Raw genomic sequence first — 18,999 nt, forward strand, 5'->3', positions numbered from 1 at the left:
CGCCCATCTGTCACATCTTGCCTCCCCATTGGAGAACGTAAGCGTCCATCACAGTGCGTCTCGCAGCGCGACGTTACGTCGTGGCGTCATATCCGCTTCACCGCGTCGTTTGAAGTAGATGGTAAAGTTTATCTTTATAAGTTTATCTTTATATTTACGTGTTTGTTGGATTACTCCAGTTGCAAAAATTAAACATTAGATGACTCGTATTTGAATTAAATAACTTGTTTCGACTGTTAAACCCTCTAACTTACGTCGTGGACTTTGACAGCATTTAAAAGCGACAGACTGCTCTAAATACTGTAAACAACGGAGATCTCAGCCGGATTTATAGCTTCTGTGCTATGCAATAATGCAACGCGTTCATGTATGTATATATGTGAACGTATAAAGTACGACATGTGTGTGTTTTGCTACTCTTAGGAAGGGCTCAGTTGTAATTGCTAACAGCAGTGATGTCTGTGAGTCTGACTCCAGAACAGCAGCGGAGGATAGAAGAGAACAGACAGCGAGCTCTGGCCAGAAGAGCCGAGAAACAGGCTCAACTGACACCTGGATCTGCCCAAAACAAAACACAGCCCCCCTCTGCAGAGTCAGCAAACAACAGCCAGCTGTTTGCATCCGATCGAGCACATCCTGGGGCCCCTGGTCAAGGAGCAAGACAGGTGGGCACCTAGGCTCTGTCTGAACTCAGAAACTACTCTGAAGTTGTTGGTTTTCATGTTTAAGTGTCAGATAGTCAATGTGCAGAACTTATCCCATTATTGGTTGGTTTATGATCTGCTCAGGAACTATTTAAGAGCCTGGCTGATTAATCTGTCACAACCAAAAATAAATAATTAATTTTACTGACATATATGACCTTATCTTTACATTTTTTTTAACATTTATGTGGATATTTTATTTGAAAAAAGTGTTACTTTTAACTTAAACTTATGTACACGATTGCTATGAATTGCTTTATGCATAACAGCATTGTTTAATAGTCACTTTAGGGTTTTTAGAGACTGTCATTTGCTAGTAAAGTTTACATTAAAAACTGATTACCAGGTAAAAAAGTGGGAATATTGGTAAAATACTATATTATCTGTTAATCACTAGTTACTTTACTGCAACCACAAATGCATTATTAATGTTTATGACATACATACAAAAAATGCACCATTTCTGTTTTCAAATATTACAATTTTGTAAATATTTAATTTTTTTAAAAAGGTTTTAAATTAAAATTTGTACACATAATTGCAATTATTAAATTGCACTATAGTCTTGTTGCGCATTTAGTTTCTATAAAAATTTATTGCGAGGTAGAAGTGTGAAGATTGGTAAAAAAAAAAAATACAATATTATATTATTAACCCTATAAAGCCTACTGTCTCATATTTGATACTTAAATTTCTAAGACCTCAAAATTATCAACATGATCAAATATGGCTGTACTATATACTAAATGCATTATGTCATCTGATTGATAGTTTACACTTTTTTTTGCAAGTAAAAAGCTTTTTTATATTTCTAAAAAAGAATATGTAAATATCATCTTACTTAGACATATTATTAAAAAATAACTGATTTGATTTCAATTATTGTTTTATTTCTGCCCTGCTCTATAACTTTAAAATAATCACATATGAGCCACATATGAGCATGTCTGATTAATCTGGCAATCACTAGACACTTGACTACAACCAAAAATGCATTAATATTAATGACATACAGCCTTGTTATTGGAAAATTCACCTTATCTGTTTTGAAATATTCTGTAATTTTAAGTAAATATTTTATTTTTAAAAAGTGTTATTAGCATATTAAATTGAGCATTTTTTTTGCACATAATTGCTATTATTAAACTGAATTAATAAAATACATAAAAGCATTATACATGTACTATTGTGTGTAATATAATGTGTGTATGTGTATATATATACAAAGAGTAATATTATGGGTCTTTGTCTTGTCATTGCAGACTCAGCTCATAGACACTAAAGGACCCTGTACAAAGACAGCAACCTCCAATGCTGCATCTGCAACTCTTAGCTTTTATGGACAGTCAAGCAAACCACCCACAGGAGAAAAGCGGCCAGCTAAACTCCCTGAAGCAGGAGGAAGTGTCCCTGCAAAGAAGCCAGCGGTGTCCGTGAAAGGGAAATGCAAGTCACACTCGGAAAATCGTTTCCGAGTAGAGGTCGGCTACTATGCGGACCTCATCGCTGTATTCAAAAGCATTCCCTCTAAGAACTATGGTGAGCACAGACACCGTGTGCTAAAGGAATACCAAAAATGAAAATTATATTAAAATGTGCTCACCCTCAGGCCATCCAAGATGTAAATGAGTTTGATTCTTCATCAGATTTGGAGAAATGTAGCATTACATCCCTTGTTCACCAATGGATGCTCTGCAGTGAATGGGTGCCGTCAGAATGAGAGTCCAAACAGCTGATAAAAACATCACAATAATCCACAGCACTCCAGTCCATCAGTTAACGTGTTATGAAGTGAAAAGTTGTGTGTTTGTAAGAAACAAATTCTAACGGCACCCATTCACTGCAAAGGATCCATTGGTGAACAAGGGATGTAATGCTACATTTCTCCAAATCTGTTCACATGAAGAAACAAACTCCTCTACATCTTGGATGGCCTGAGGGTGAGTTCATTTTTAGCAAATTTTCATTTTTGGGTGAACTATCGCTTTAAAGGAAAACAGCTGCTGGCCTATAATATTTATACATTTGTCGTTTATCACAGATCCCACTACAAAGATGTGGAACTTCAGCCTTGAGGACTACCAGATGCTGAGTATGTCGTCATGAATTAACATACTCAAGCAGCGATTGTATGCAAAATACAACTGTTTCCTAGGATGTAATGGAGTTTGCTTGTGTTTCAGTGGAGCAGGCAGCGGGTCTCCCCTCCGTCTCTCTCAAACCTCTGGATGGGATGGAAGGGCTGAATATCTCAGCGTCCACCAGTCGACCCAAAGATGCAGCAGCCCTGGCAGCTCTGATGAGGCTCTGTCAGGGTTGGCAGAAACCAGGTGCCACAGTAAAGGGGAAGTGTGTTTTAGTGTCTCGCTGTCGGTTGGAGGTGGATATTGGATACCAGGCAGATGTTATTGAAATCTTCAAGAAAATGCCATCCAAAAATTATGGTGAGTGTTATACAGTGGTGGCCAGAACTATTACAACACTAGTATTTTCAGCAGCTAAAAATGGTTTTAAGTCAGTTATTTCTATCTTTTGCTGTAATGTGTCAGTAGGAAATATCAGTTTACATTTCCAAACATTCATTTTGCCATTAATTGTTATAATCCAGTGAGATTTGACAGAGATCTGATCTGATCATCATCAGTCTGTCTGGAGTGACATGAAGAAACAGAACAAACTGAGACAGACTCAATCCAGAAGAACTGTGGCATCGCAAATTATTTGATTTAGATTGGAGCTTTGAATCATTTGATTCAGATCGGGACATCGAAGCGTGTATCGCAAATCATTTGTTTTAGATCAGAATTTCGGAGTGGGTTTGTGAATCTTTTCATTTAGATCGGATCTTCAGAGAAACAACATTTCACAAATCATTTGGTGCAGATTTTGGAGCGCGTATCACAAAATCATTTGATTCAGATTGGGACTTCAGAGCGCGTATTGTAAAATCTTTTTTATGATTTCTTTTTTATTAAACAGTACAAAACAAATTTATTATCATTATTATTATTATTATTTTTATCTAAAAATAAAAAGAGGCTTTATCCCTCTAATGATTTTACAAAACAATGGTTCACCAAAGTGTGTGGAAATTTGTTGTATCATGCTCACATTTTATTTGATTATTGTTAGACATGAAGACCAGAAAATGGAGTTTCCTTTTGGAGGACTACGGGCAGCTCAGTGAGTCATCTTAATTTTGTTCATTTAAATACATTTTGGAATTTTATTTTCGAAGAGCAGAATAAGTGCAAATAAATGTTTTTAGTTTTTGTTGTGTATAATAAATGTATCGAATGCTACTATAAGTTATGTTTGTTTTATATAATTTTTAATTCCTGTTCTGTTCTGATTGCCGTTAAATTTAAAGGATTTTAAAAAATGCAAGTTTTCAAAATACATGTTTATATTTTGGAGGTTTTTCTGCCACGGGATAAAAAAATTAGTTAATTGTTTATTGTAACTTTTTAATCTCACAATTATGACTTTTTCTTGCAGTTTATGTCTAACAATTCTGTCTTCTTTTTTTTTTCTTGCTTTTTTCTTTTTTCGGTGAAATATAAACTTAGAATTGTGGGATATACAGTAAATCACAAAAAATATCAGAATTGTGAGATATAAAGACGCAGTTACCTTTTTTATATTTTTTATTCTGTAGTGGGAACAAAAAAAAAAAAAAAAAACTGATTTGTGAGATCTAAACGCTGATTTCAGAGAAAAAAAAAAATCTAAATTGCAAGATATAAACTCACAATTCACATGTTTATATGTTGCAAGTCTACACTGTGGGATAAATAAATAAATTTTTAGAAATTAAAATAGATTAATTTTTTTTTATTCCGTGGTGGAAAACGGCTTCCATATGATAGTGTTTATGATATTTGTCAACGTTTTGTTTAAATCCCTGTTATTTTACTGTATTTCTGAACATCATAATAAAATGACTTTTTTTTTTTTTTCCTGCGATTCTGACACAAAAAATACAGTACATAATATTCAGTTGATCATGATGTCTTGTGTCTAGTGGTGGAACTGAGTGAACTGCCTATGGTGGAGATCGAGCCTTTACCTGCTGCTGTGCTGCTGTCCTTCTCCTCTCAGTTTGAGAAGAGCGAGTCCAGAGCTCCAGTTCCTCCTGAGGCCGATCTCTCACACGTGGATCCACATCTCACACGCAGCCTCATGCCCTTCCAGAGAGACGGGGTCAAGTAGGTCTCATTACCGTGGTTTTGGTTAGATAGAAAGTTAGTTGGCGTTTGGTAGCAATGCCAAGGTCATGGGTTTGATTCCCAGGAAATGTGTGAACTGATAAACACACAAACTTTGAATTCAATGTAAGTCACTTTGGATGAAAGTGTCTGCCAAGTGCATAAAATGCATGAATGCAAATGTAATGCGATGTTTGCTGATGTGTCAGTTTTGCAGTGTCCAGAGAGGGCCGTTTGCTCCTGGCTGATGATATGGGTCTGGGAAAGACAGTTCAGGCCATCTGCATCGCTGCGTACTACAGGAGTGAGTGGCCTCTGCTGGTGGTCGCTCCGTCCTCAGTGCGCTTCACGTGGGCTGAGGTACACACACGTTCTTTTAGAGGATGTTTTTTAAGGATGCATGTCACACCTATGCTACCATTAAAAAGTTTGGGGTCGGTACGATTTAAAAAAAAAAAAAATTTTTACTCACCAAGGCTGCATTTATTTGATCAAAAATATGGTAAAAACGCTGAAATGTTGAAATAAATGTTTTCTATTTGAATATATTGTAAAGCGCAATTTATTCCTGTGATTTAAAGCTGAATTTTCAGCATCATTACTCCAGTCTTCAGTGTCGCATGATCCTTTAGAAATCATACTAATATGCTGATTTGCTGCTCAAGAAACATTTCTGATAATTATCAATGTTATGAAAAAACCATGATACATTTGTTTCAGGATTCTTCAATGAATAAAATGTTCAAAAGAATATATTTTATTTGATTTATTGTAAATAAATATTTGATTTATTGTAAATGTCTTTGTCACATTTGATCGAATTAATGCAACCTTGCTGAATAAAAGTATTAATTTCTTTCAAAAAGACACCAAACTTTTGATAATACTGGGTCCAAAACAATTTTCAGAATCAACTATATTTTTGTTACTTTTTAATAAAGAAATTGACAGTCACATGTTTAACTAAGGCCTAATACTTTATACATTATATTAAATATTACTTTTCTTGCATTTCAGTATGTTAGATCATTAGAAAACACTTTCATGCTGTTTAAGTAACTTATTGCTTGTTTTCTGCAAGCAATCTTTATTTTATTTAGTAATGTCAGTGATAGTTTATAAAGCAGCTTTTGTCAAGGTTGCGGACACTAAAATATGCAACAAAAAAGAGAGTTGTTTTTTTTTGCATATATTTTGCTATTGAAAATAAATGGCATCTGTGTTTTTTTTGTTGTTTTTTTTCTCTTGAAAAAGCACCAGTCGCCAGTTTTTGCAACTGTTTTAATGGCTACAGGATGTGAAATCTGATTTATTAATTCATATTTTCCATCTCTGCACCCTTGAGGAAGGACACCTTCTCTTCTTTCCCGACAGGGATTCGTGAGGGTGTATTTTAAAGTTTAAAGGGAAATAGTGAAGATTTTTCAGCGTTCCTCTGCAAGCATTAGTCACACAACTCAACCTTCCTTAGAAGAGCTTGAAAGCCAAATGTGAAAAAGGCCCTCAAGACAAAGTGAATTCTTGCTGTTTTCCCTCAGGCTTTCCGCCGATGGCTGCCATCCGTCAGAGCCGACAGCATTAATGTGGTGGTTACAGGCAGAGACAGCCTTCGCTCCGGCCTCATCAACATCATCAGCTACGACCTGCTCAACAAGATGGACAAACAGCAGCCGTCCAGCCCTTTCAGTGTCATCATTATGGTGAGAGCATGCAAACTTGTTCTCTATCCACTCTCACTTACTGACTGCATTAGCAAGTTAGTTAGATAAGATCTTGTGCATTTGTGTATGAGAGTCCAGCTTTTTGTGTAACTAATGCAGTTTGTGATGTTGTGTGTGACATGCAGTCCCAGATATATTATTACCAAAACTCTTATAGCAAACTCATTTTCTTCACTTCACTTGTAAATGCTTGAAGAAGTTATATTCACTTACTATGGAATAAAATATTTACTGACTTTAGTTATACGTAATCATAAAATTCACTCATTTTGTGTCGCAATGATAAGAAAAAGTACTGATGTTTATCTGTCTTTTTAGTTTAGGATCATTAAGATACATACATTTTTTTATTAATATTTTTATTCATCAAGGAAGCATTAAATTGATCAAAAGTGACAGTAAAGAGATTTAGAACGTTACAAATGATTTCTATTTCAAATAAATGCTGTTCTTTTGAACTTTCGGTTCATCAAAGAATCCTGAAAAATCAAATGTATCACGGTTTCCACAAAAATATGAAGCAGCACAACTTTTCAACATGGATGATAAACAGAAATGTTTCTTGAGCAGCAAATCAGCATATTAGAATGATTTCTGAAGGATCACGTGACACTAAAGACTGGAGTAATGATGCTGAAAATACAGCATTGATCACAGAAATAAATTACATTTTGACATATATTCACATAGAAAACAGTTCATTTAAATTATAATAATATTTTACAATATTAGTGTTTTTACTGTATTTTTAATTAAATAAATGCAGCTTTGATGAACAAAAGAGGCTTCTTTTAAAAATCGTAGTAGTTCGATCTCACCTAGCAGCGTATTACCTTCAAATATCAAGGATCCAGTCGCAGGATGTGAATTGAATTCTCCTCTTCTTGTTTGTTTATTTGTTTGTTTGTTGTACAGGACGAGTCTCACTTCCTAAAGAACATGAAAACGGTTCGCTGTCGGGCGGCTCTTCCTCTGCTGAAGGTTTGCTAATTTAGGCATCGTTCATAGCGTTGAAGTTTAGTTTATCCTATCCTGTGTTATTAAAGTTTGAAGCCTGTCTAGAATGCACAGACATTGGCTGTGTCTCAAAAATCCACTGTGCTGCCGAACTAGAAAGCCTTGCTGGGAAATGCTGCCCAGAAAACCATAAAAAGGTTTAACTTTTGAAAGCCAAGAAAATAGCACAGTCATAAATATTAGTATTGTAATTTTATTTGTATGAAATTAAAATTAATTCATTCATTTACTATTTTAGTCTAATTTTTGTTTTGCAGAACAGTAGGGGGTGCTTTAGGTTTTTGTTCATTTTTGACTTTAGCTGATCACATACATGATTTGGGTTTTGCAACTCCGCTGCACTCATATAAAACTTATGGATACATTTTATATGAGAAGACTGATTGTTTTCGTTGTCTCTGATGCTGCTAATTAAATGTCTGTGTGGTGCTAATAGACCGCTAAGAGAGTGATCCTGCTGTCGGGAACGCCTGCCATGTCCAGACCTGCTGAGCTCTACACTCAGATCCTGGCTGTGAGGCCTTCTCTGTTTCCACGCTTCCATGACTTTGGCACACGCTACTGTGATGCCAAACAGGTACGTCCACCTATACACAAGTGGCCAATGTAGGGCTGCACGCTTAACCGAAATAAAACTGAAATTATGATAAAACTTGCAATTATTAAAATGTAAAGGCTGTGATTTGATTATATATATATATATGAGCTGTGTTTTTCACAGTGAAGAGTGGAACTGAGAACAGCTCTTGATCTGTTGGTGTTTTCAGTGTCTCAGAGCGACTCGGTTCACAGTAAAAATCTACAAAAACTCCATCTCTGCATCGGCTCTGAGTTTGAGCCGCTTTAACATGCATTTGGGACCCTAACATGGCCAGCCAATGTAAGCTTTAAGGGCTCCCTGTGCTTTTCCATCAAAATACAAGTTGGTTTAGCGTTTGAAAATTAAGCAATTAAGAAAGCCATTAATAATAGTATTATAATATTACAGCTGTAATGTAAAATAAAATGAATATTATTTGATATTATTATTAAATAATACAATTAATATTTTTAACAAAATGCATATTATTATTATTATTATTATATTTACATTTTTATTTTATATACTTTCTTTCTGAATACTGGTTTATAATGAAATATTACAACAGTAATTTAAGTTCTTATTTTATGTAATAATTTGTATATTTTATTTAGAATTTTTAAAATATATAAATATTATTATTCTATATCATCATTATTATTATTATATATTATTATTATTATTATATATAAATATAATATAATTTTAATTATAATTAAATATAATCATATTTTTATAATAATAATAATAATTATTATTATTATTATTATAAATGTTGTTGTTATTTTATAGCTTCTTTTATAGCTCTATTCTTCTTCTTCTTCGTCTTATTATTATTGTTATTAGTCATAGCGATATTGATAAATAATCAAACAATTGTACAGCCCTACAAACAAGCACAGCAAACCTAAATTTTTTAAATCACACTGTTTATCAGAAAGCAGATTTTTTTCCCCCCAAATCATGCAGCCATAGTACAATGTCACGAGCTCAAACTGTTGATGAAAAGCGGTGTGAAGTGCAGTGGGATGTGTGTGCAGCTGCCGTGGGGCTGGGATTACTCCGGCTCGTCTCGTCTGAGCGAACTGAAGCTGCTGCTGGAGGAGTCTCTGATGCTGCGCCGCCTCAAATCAGAGGTGCTCTCGCAGCTTCCCGCCAAACAGCGCAAGGTGGTCACAGTGACGACGGACGGCATCAACTCTCGCACCAAAGCTGCTCTCAACGCCGCTGCCAAAGAGCTCGCCAGAGGATACCACAACGTGAGCGCAAACTACAGTACAGTACAGCTCTGAAAACAAGTCAGATTTGAATTGATCTAAATTCTGCCCTTAGTTACTCACCTTCATCTCAACTCGTTCTTCAGAATTTCTCTTTGTGTTCCACATCAAAAAATAACAGCATATGGGTTTGAAATGACGAATTCGTGTCGTCTTGCCTGTTACTGTACCAGAGCTTTTCTGTGTTGATGTGCAGAAGTCACAAGAGAAGGAAGCTCTCCTGGTTTTCTTCAACCACACAGCAGAGGCCAAGATCAGAGCCATCGTGTACGTTGACCACTAATCATACTAATAACAGTAACGATAACTATATTAGCTTCCACACCAACGGACAATAATGTTCTGAGAAGTTTATGATGAGTGTGTGCCTCAGTTTAAAGCAGGGTGGATTCTGATTGGCTGTCATTGTTTCAATCATTAATCATCTGGGAAAAAACGCTTGTGTCGTTATCGTTATAGTGTGAACTTCCTTGTTCTTATAGACTATTATTGAAATTGTGTAGTTCTAGTTATCATTATCGTCCTTGGTGTGAACAGGCCTTTATTATAATTAGTAGAAGATTTGTGTACATTTGAATAGTTTGATGCAAACATTTGTAAAATGAAGCCATTGTAAATATACTTTATATATTAATGCATTTAGAATGAATCATAAACAGACATTTTTTTAAAGATGGAAGAATTTTCATGATTTTTATTTTTAACTGGTGTCAGTATAATGTTGCTTTTGCAATAGTACACACACACACACACACATATATATATATATATATATATATATATATATGTATAAATAAAATAATACAGCGATTTAATGGTATATCAATTACTAAATGAACGCTGGCTGGCTCTGTTTCTCAGGGAGTACATCTCAGACATGCTGGAGTGCGGACGAGAGAAGTTTCTGGTGTTTGCTCATCATAAACTGGTGCTGGACAGCATAACCAAAGAACTCGGTGAGAAGGTCTGTTCAAACTGATCTTTTCTCTTTACAAAAATCTAAAATTCATTCTCAAACATTTCCCGTCAGCTGCCAGCAAACCAAGATGGAATCTGCAGACTTTATTTGGAATTTATAGAATGATTTCAAAATGAATTCAAAAGGAAAACTTTGATTAGAGAAAATATGAGCTGCACAGTATATCAGGGTCATGTCAGCTATTGCCGAATTAATTTATTTATCTTTTTTTTGGATATTTAACTGTGGACTTTTCGTTTCATCGAGTTAAATGACTAAAATGACTTTCATAATGACTAAAAACAGCAGCAATGCTGTCCTCCATCCATCATGCTATTGTTGTGACATAAATATGGTGCGCGATACCTTAATTTCTATGGTGTGTTTTAGTTTTGTTTATTACATTTATCGAGTATCAGCCATAATGTAAAAATAATTACTAGATTATTGGTATCAACCAGAATGTATGTATATTTTATTTTATTTTATGTATATTAATAATATTTAATTTTTATAATTATATTTATATGATTTTATATTATTATTATTTTTCTTAAATACTCAGTGAAAGGTTTTACAGTAAAATATTACAAGAGTAATTTCTTTAATCCTTATTATGTTTTTATGTAGTATTTTTATATTGTTATTTAGTAGTAGTAGTAATAATAATAATCATAATATATTATTGCTGTTATTTTATAGCCATATGGATATATGATCACAAAATTTTGGTCAAATTTATTTGTACAGTATATTTATTGTTTATTTTTTTATATTTCCTTTTGACAGAGTTAGCCGTGGTCTAATTTTTCTCTGCGGTGAACTGTGTAAACGACTGCTGTGTGGACATGGCTTCTGCGTCATAAGTTGTGTTGGATGTATATGAGCACTGGAGTGCTGTTGACTGTGTGTTGTGTGCAGGGAATCAGTTACATTCGTATCGATGGCTCGACGGCGTCGGCGGAGCGACAGCAGCTGTGTGACCGCTTCCAGTCGTCACAGAGGAGCTGCGTGGCTGTTCTGTCCATCACCGCCGCTAACATGGGGCTCACGCTGCACGCAGCCGACCTCGTGGTGTTCGCCGAGCTCTTCTGGAACCCCGGAGTGAGTCACACACATCTTCAGGCTTCACACACGCGTCAAATCTGATCTCCAGACCTGACGCAGTCATGATCTCTAAAATATTCCACTGGCTGGAGATGGCTGTTTGTTAAAGCAAACTCTATAATATATTAAAGTTAAAAATGAAAAATACAAAGTCCTTACTCAGTGACTTAAAGTCATTGAAATTCATTGGTTATAAGGTGTGGGAACCCGGAGTTTTGACCTTTTATCTCAAGTTTAAATGTGAGACATTTAATTAATTAATTCATTCTTTTACTTTTTTAAATGATTTAATAAATAAATAAATAAATATATTTGTATTAAATTATTATTATTATAAAATAAATGTATTATTAGATGTTGTAACGGGTCACCTTTACATTATTTTTCTTTTTACCATTTTAAATTAATATTCAGTAAATACTTAGTTTATTAGTAATCTTTTTCTTTTTTTTTCCATTTTAATAATTTTTTTGTGTTTTATTTATTTACTTATTTTTTTCATTTATTCATTCATTTAAATTTTAGTTTTGTTTTTAGTATATGGACACTTTTAAAACTAAATACGCTTAAGCAATTAGTTGAACATTTCCAGAATTATTTGTATCTAATTATTTATTTAGTAAATATAAATAAATAAATGTTGTTATTTATTATTATAATAACATAAATGTATTATTAGATGGTGTACTGGTCACCTTTTCTTTTTCTTTTTTTTTTTTGCCATATTAAATGAATGCTTCAATTTTAAATTTTGTTTAAAATAATCAATAATGTCACAGCATGGGGCATGTAAAATTCCCAAAATATTATTAATTGTAAAAAAAAAAAAGTACAATTTATTACATTTGTGCTTTTTATCTATTTATTAGTACTTTTTTAAAATTACGTTTTTCTAATTAACTTTAAAATTCATTTTAGTTTTAGTTCATTTCTGCAAAGGATTGTTCATTTCTTTTTCATGGACATAAATAAGCATAAGGAATCAGTTCATATTTGCATCTAAAATGGATTTTTCACTATTTCCATTTTATGCAATCATTAAATTAATCTGTAATAATTAATTAGTCTGTCACGAGTCTTTCAAATTGATCTGACATTGTCATGTGACAACTTTTTGTTTTCCATTTTTCAATCAGTTTTAAATTTAGATTTGGTTTTAGTCTACTTGCTGTGACTTTCATTTGATTTAAAATCTTTTTTTTTTAAATCAAGAATTCAGGTTTTAGTCTATGATAACACGGCTCTTTTTTTTGCTTTGGCTTGTGTAGCGTAATCTCTACCTGTAGAGATGTTAGACTGCCAGACTCGGGTAAAAGCATTCCCATGAATCAGCAGAGCAATTCAGACCGGAACAAGCTCTCATCTGAGTTCAGGAAAAATGACTTAATAAATATAATTGAAATGGAGAGTGCTGCCAGAACACTTGTGAAAGGTGATTATTTCATTCAGGTCCTGATTCAAGCGGAGGACCGCGTGCACAGGATTGGACAGACCAGTAATGTGGACATTCATTACCTGGTCGCTAAAGGCACCGCGGATGATTACCTTTGGTGAGAGCAAGCTGCAGACACCACAGTCATGAGAAACCTGCAGATATCAGGGAATTTTTGCGTTCTGTTCTTCAGACCTGGAACAGGTGGTGGGAGGGAATGAGTGAATTATTGGTTTTGGTGCCAAAAAAAACCCTGTTTTGTTTATTTATTTTTATTTTTTTGGCTTCAGAATTTCGCAATACTTGTAACTCTTGAGGATCATATATACAGTATATAGGACCATGTATGTATTATATATGTATATATAATGCTTATGTTATATTATGTATTAGATGCTGTAACTGCTCACCTTTTAATTATTTTTCTTCCAGTTTTAAATCGCAGTTTATACCCTCAGTAGTTCATTTTAAATGGCTACTACAATTTAAAAAATTTTTATCCACTGGACATGTCATTTTCAAAATATTAACCAGTCATTATAATTATACTAAAATATTAAGGTTATTAAAGTTTCTTTTTATTAGTAAATTATTTGTTATTTTAATACTCTAGTTCAGTAGGGTTTTAGTTTGCTTCTGTATTTGTTTGTTAATTTCAGTTGTTTTCATCATGTTTTATGTAGGCGATGCCACTGTTTTTTGCCTTGTTATTTCCCTTCTCAGTTTTTATACTGTGTGCTTGTGTTTCTCAGGCCCATGATACAGGAGAAAATGAATGTTTTGGAGCAGGTTGGTTTGTCTGAATCCAACATTTCAGAGAAGGCAGAATCTGCCAGCTTTCACAGCAAGGTTAGTGTGCAGTCTTTTGATTTTTGATCAGTATTTTCAGTGTTTAAAAATGAATCATATTCAACCATTGATAGAAACACTGTGGACTTCATTGCATATTTATTTGTTTATTTTACTTAATGAATACACTTTAGAATAAATTTAAAACAAATTTAAAATCAAATTTAGCTTTTAGAATTACTTAAAAATAAATTCAAACTCAAAGTGGGTAAATATCTACATAAATACTGAATAGTTCTTATTATTATTATTATTTCAAAATAGCTAATAATGTGAATTGAAATAGTTATTAAACATCTGTAATTGCTGGAGAAATGTGTAAAAAGTGCTTTTTTCCCCCATGTTTGTCAGGACCCTCATCAGCTGACCATCACTGAGATGTTCCAGAGGTCCTTTGATGAGGAGGAGATGCTTGCTTTAGTTGATCAAGATCAGTAAGAACGCAAATTACTGCATAAAATAACATGGTGTTTCAGTTGCTTGGAAAACCAATCACTGGACTTTTGTGACAAAAAATAACTAAACAAAGCCTAAAAATGATCGATACCATTGTCAGTTTCAACCAAACTGATCAGCCTTTCACTAAGTATTAAAGTAAAAAACGACAAGAATGTTTTCAGAGCCTTTAATTCACAAGAGGATGTAGATGTTTGACTGAAGAAATCACTGATTTACAGCTGCTACGCATCCAGACGCCTGGAGAACACACACAAAAAAAACATATCATTGTCTTACAAACAGGCTTATTATCGGTAACTGAAATTAAAACTATAAAAACATTTTCATTACTTTAAATAAACATTAATTGAAATAAAATATTTTACAATTTTCAATTTAGTGTTTATAATTTTCATTTAGTCTTTAAGTTGAAGTGCTAAAATAACTAAAACTAAACACACTACAACCTATTAAAACTATATAGAAATTAAAAAAAATAACAAACAACACACAGAAAAAAAGACTAACCCTTAAACTAAAATTAAGATGAAAACAGAAAAGGCAAAAAACTCAAATAGTATAGCAACACTTACAAACAGCTGTAAGACTGATTCTGGTATGAACTGATTCTTTTAATGAATCTGTCACAGAGTCATTTGTTTGTGAATCAGATTACACTGTTTTTTTAATTACAGTAATACTGGTTCTCATGAATGTTTTTGATATAATCATGTAACCTCACCTTTACCTGTTTTCTTCTTTGACAGATGATTGTACAGATTTCACAAATTTTCCTGATCACCTGAAATACAGAAGACAAACTTTTCTACAAGTAATAAAGTTTATTTGTAATTCCAGTACAACATCACTGATTTTGTGATTTTATGTTTTTTTGTTGTTGTTGTTAATTCTTCTGTTATGTTTGTGTAACAGATCACTGAATCTTAAGACATGAGACAAATTTCAGAGCTGAAATAAATAAAAGCTAATTCACCAAGGAATTATTTCTGATTAATCCGTCTCGTATACACTTGAATCCATCTTCCATTTTTTTTTTCAGTTTTCCCTGCTGTACCTCAATGCATCAACACCACCAGATAAAATACTCCATTTACTGAAGAAAATCTGATCACATTCATTTGTGTATTAAAATGCATAAGCCATTGTGTTTTCTGGTTTTGATAGCTATTAATAGAGGACCTATTTAAAATGAGTGAAATGACCTGAAAATCTATTTATTTTCAATGGGTGATGAGACTGATGGTACTGTATTATAGTTTTAACAACAAACAAACAAAAAATGACCTAGGATCATAAAAACTCACCAGAGCCTGTGATTGCTGAAATATGGACCATCAGGATGAAGGCTGACTTTGATTTTATAAATGTTCCCTTAATATCTAACAATTAATGTCCAAAGTGGAAACCGATTTTGTCTCATGTCTGAAGGATCAGTGTGTAAACTAGTCATTGAGGTAAAGACCTGCGTCCTGCGGGCTGGATGTGGCCGTCTCGAGCGCTTCGGTCTCATCAGAGGATGCTGGGTGACTCTCTGTCGTCTCAGTCTTCATTTCTTCAGCAGCTTCTGGATGAGGAGAAGAAGGGGAATGCTGACTTTTGTGTGACTTTTTCACTTCTAGTTCATAGACTAAAGCAGAGACGCAAACTTTTTTGTCAGATGAGCCTCTTAGATGTTAAAAAAAGTCCCCTCTGACAGTTAATACTTCAATAATTTAATGACACATTTGCATGGTTTATGATTCTCTGATGTTCATTAATGGTTACATGACATACAAGTAAAGATAAAAAGGTTAAACATTCTAAGTGTTTTATTTTTGTTTATATTTTAATATTATTTATATATATAGGGCAGCATGACTTGGCCAAAAATTTATATTGTTATTATTTTTTCATATACAGTATTGCAAATGTCCTACTATTATAATTATTATCAGGCCTGTTATTATTAATTTGACCTCTAAAAATGAAAGACAGATTTGTATTACTGTTGTAAACTATAATTGAACTGTAAAATAAAAATAAACATTTGAAAATAATTATAGTATTTTATTTTATACTGCAAGTTACAATAATAATTCTTCATTTTCAAACATTCAAAACCTTGAGATTTTAACATTTCACATGTATGTTGGAGATGATGTTAACGTAAATGAAGTGAAACGCAGCGCAGCAGGCTAGGCTATATGTTTATTTAATTAAATCACAATCTTTGATTTGATAATCACGCTTGGCTATATTGTGATTTCAGTTTGATTTTGATTAATTGTGCAGCCTGATCTACTTATTTGAACTATCCATTGGATTCCACTGGGTTCTTGACTTGTACATCACTAGTCATTGAGGTAAAGACCTGCGTCCTGCGGGCTGGCTGTGGCCGTCTCGAGCGCTTCGGTCTCATCAGAGGATGCTGGGTGACTCTCTGTCGTCTCAGGCTTCATTTCTTCAGCAGCTTCTAGGTGTGGAAAAGATGGGGAATGCTGACGTTTTCACTAATTAATAGACTAAGGCAGAGATTCCCAAACCTTTTTGTCAGACGAGTCCCTTTGACGTTAAAAAAGTCCCCTCTGACATTTTTATTTCAGAAATAATAATTGTAATAATTTAATGACACGTTTGCATGTTTGTAGTTCTGTGATGTTGGTTAATGGTTAAATGACATGCAAGTAAACATAAAAAAAGTTAAATATTTTATGTATGTGTTATATTTTAGTTTATATTTTAATGTTATTTATATATATATAGGGCTGCATGACTTGACCACAAATTTGTTGTTTTGTCATGTATTGCAAATATATTATTATAATAATTAATAGGCATATTATTATTACTATTAATAATTTGACCTTAAAATTAAGTCAGATCTATATTAGTTGTAAATTATAACTGTACTGTAATATATATATATATATATATATATATAATTTTTTCATATTATTATTTTAAACTGCTAGTTGCAATATTAATTATTAACTTTCGTTCAAAACCTTGAGATTTTAACATTTCAAATCCTCAAGCTCTTATTTTGGTGGAATACTAGTGAAATGCTGCAAATTACATGAACGCAGCGCAACAGACTATAATCATTGAATTAAATCACAGCCTTTGATTTGATGATTACACTATAGGCTATATTGTGATTTCAGTTTGATTTTGATTAATTGTGCAGCCTGATCTACTTATTTGAACTATCCATTGGATTCCACTGGGTTCTTGACTTGTACATCACTAGTCATTGAGGTAAAGACCTGCGTCCTGCGGGCTGGCTGTGGCCGTCTCGAGCGCTTCGGTCTCATCAGAGGATGCTGGGTGACTCTCTGTCGTCTCAGGCTTCATTTCTTCAGCAGCTTCTGGATGAGGAGAGGAAGGGGAATGCTGACTTTTGTGTTTACATGTGACTAAAAAAAGTACTTTTGTAGGCTATATCATGATTTCAGTTTTATTTCAATTAATTGTGAAGCCCAAGTTATTTATTTTATTTATCCATTTCATGTGCTATTCATCAACTCTTGAATCCCTGTTTAGGAAACCCTGGACTAAAGGAACAGTTGACCTTTAATCTTCTGTTATTATTTATTCACCTGTTCATTCTGTATATGCAGTGACAGCTCATAGTGATGGGCAAATATGAGTACGTGCTTGGAGCAACATGAGGGTAAATATTGACAGTTTATATGTTTGGACTAGTTTGTTCAGTTTTGAACCTGTTGAGCTTGGCTCTGTCTGATTCTTCAGGTCATCAAATGATGGAGATCTTGAAGCTTGTAGATTCTTGAGCTCTGCAAAGCTCTCTTCTGTTTCTGGGGATAGCAGGACATTCATTAAATGTTATTCTTAAATATCTATATGTGACCCTGGACGACAAAACCAGTCTTAAGTGTCAATTTTGAAATAAGCTTTCCATTGATGTATGGTTTGTTAGGATCTGACAATATTTGGCTGAGATACAACTATTTGAAAATCTGGAATCTGAGGGTGCAAAAAAATCTAAATATTGAGAAAATCGCCTTTAAAGTTGTCCAAATGAAGTTCTTAGCAATGCATATTACTAATCAAAAATGAAGTTTTGATACATTTACGGTAAGAAAGTTACAAAATATCTTCATGGAACATGATCTTTAATTAATATCCTGATGATTTTTGGCATAAAAGAAAAATTGATAATTTTGACCCATACAATTTATTTTTGGCTATTGCTACAAATATACCCCAGCGACTTAAGACTGGTTTTGTGCTCCAGGGTCACATACCTATCTCATATATAAAAAGATTTAAAAAGTTAATTCTCCCCTCTACAAATTGGAATTCATAACGTCATGGCATTCAATGCTGCATGCACTGCAAAAAAATAAATAAAATAAATCTACCTTCTTGCTTTATTTTTCAATTCAAATATCTAAACATCCTTAAATCAAGGCCGATTTACATGAGATGCTAAATTACTATATGAAGTCTTGTTTTTTGAGAAACTGAACAAAATTAGGTGAGTTTATGTTTAAAACAAGAACAAATATCTGCCAATGGGATATGAAAACCTTTGAGTTAAGTAGATTTTTTTGAGCCCAATGGCAGATATTTGCCCCTTTTTTCAACATAAACTCAGTTCATTTTGATGCATTTCTCAGAAAACAAGACTTCTTATCATATGTCATTCTTGCATCTATCTTGATTAAAGAATTTTTTGACATTT

General features: G+C 33.4%; 2 protein-coding genes across 12 annotated transcripts in view; one reads left to right on the plus strand and one right to left on the minus strand.

Annotated features, from left to right (window-relative positions):
* On the plus strand, positions 1-15,779 carry smarcal1 (SWI/SNF related, matrix associated, actin dependent regulator of chromatin, subfamily a-like 1). Of its 4 annotated transcripts, none has more exons than XM_058787692.1 (19): positions 1-121; positions 424-665; positions 1,967-2,243; positions 2,746-2,796; positions 2,888-3,148; positions 3,837-3,887; positions 4,729-4,912; positions 5,122-5,272; positions 6,451-6,612; positions 7,549-7,614; positions 8,087-8,227; positions 9,271-9,489; positions 9,704-9,774; positions 10,369-10,471; positions 11,387-11,569; positions 13,022-13,122; positions 13,757-13,853; positions 14,205-14,287; positions 15,059-15,292. In XM_058787692.1, the coding sequence occupies exons 2-19, from the start codon at positions 456-458 to the stop codon at positions 15,060-15,062; spliced, it is 2,415 nt and encodes an 804-aa protein (XP_058643675.1). In that variant the 5' UTR covers positions 1-121; positions 424-455; the 3' UTR covers positions 15,063-15,292. The 4 variants fall into 4 exon arrangements, 2 of the variants coding, with proteins under 2 accessions (XP_058643675.1, XP_058643676.1); XM_058787693.1 differs by having other exon boundaries at positions 31-121; positions 272-665; XR_009272882.1 differs by lacking the exon at positions 1-121 and adding an exon at positions 15,352-15,779 and having other exon boundaries at positions 134-665; positions 15,059-15,123.
* The window catches only part of nme9 (NME/NM23 family member 9), an 18,668-nt gene continuing 13,962 nt past the window's right edge, over positions 14,294-18,999 (minus strand). Inside the window, exons 16-21 of one of the 8 annotated variants that reach the window (XM_058787700.1) lie at positions 18,014-18,103; positions 17,558-17,656; positions 16,663-16,764; positions 15,775-15,876; positions 15,034-15,093; positions 14,294-14,549 (exon numbers count right to left, since the gene is read on the minus strand). In XM_058787700.1, the coding sequence (XP_058643683.1) occupies positions 15,074-15,093; positions 15,775-15,876; positions 16,663-16,764; positions 17,558-17,656; positions 18,014-18,103 (413 nt within the window). In that variant the 3' untranslated portion in view covers positions 14,294-14,549; positions 15,034-15,073. Of the gene's footprint in view, positions 14,550-15,033; positions 15,094-15,774; positions 15,877-16,662; positions 16,765-17,557; positions 17,660-18,013; positions 18,110-18,999 lie in introns of all 8 variants that reach the window. The other 7 variants (XM_058787698.1, XM_058787697.1, XM_058787696.1 and 4 more) reach the window with 7 other exon arrangements.

Source organism: Onychostoma macrolepis, chromosome 09 (genome assembly GCF_012432095.1).
Source record: "Onychostoma macrolepis isolate SWU-2019 chromosome 09, ASM1243209v1, whole genome shotgun sequence".
Lineage (NCBI taxonomy): Eukaryota > Metazoa > Chordata > Actinopteri > Cypriniformes > Cyprinidae > Onychostoma > Onychostoma macrolepis.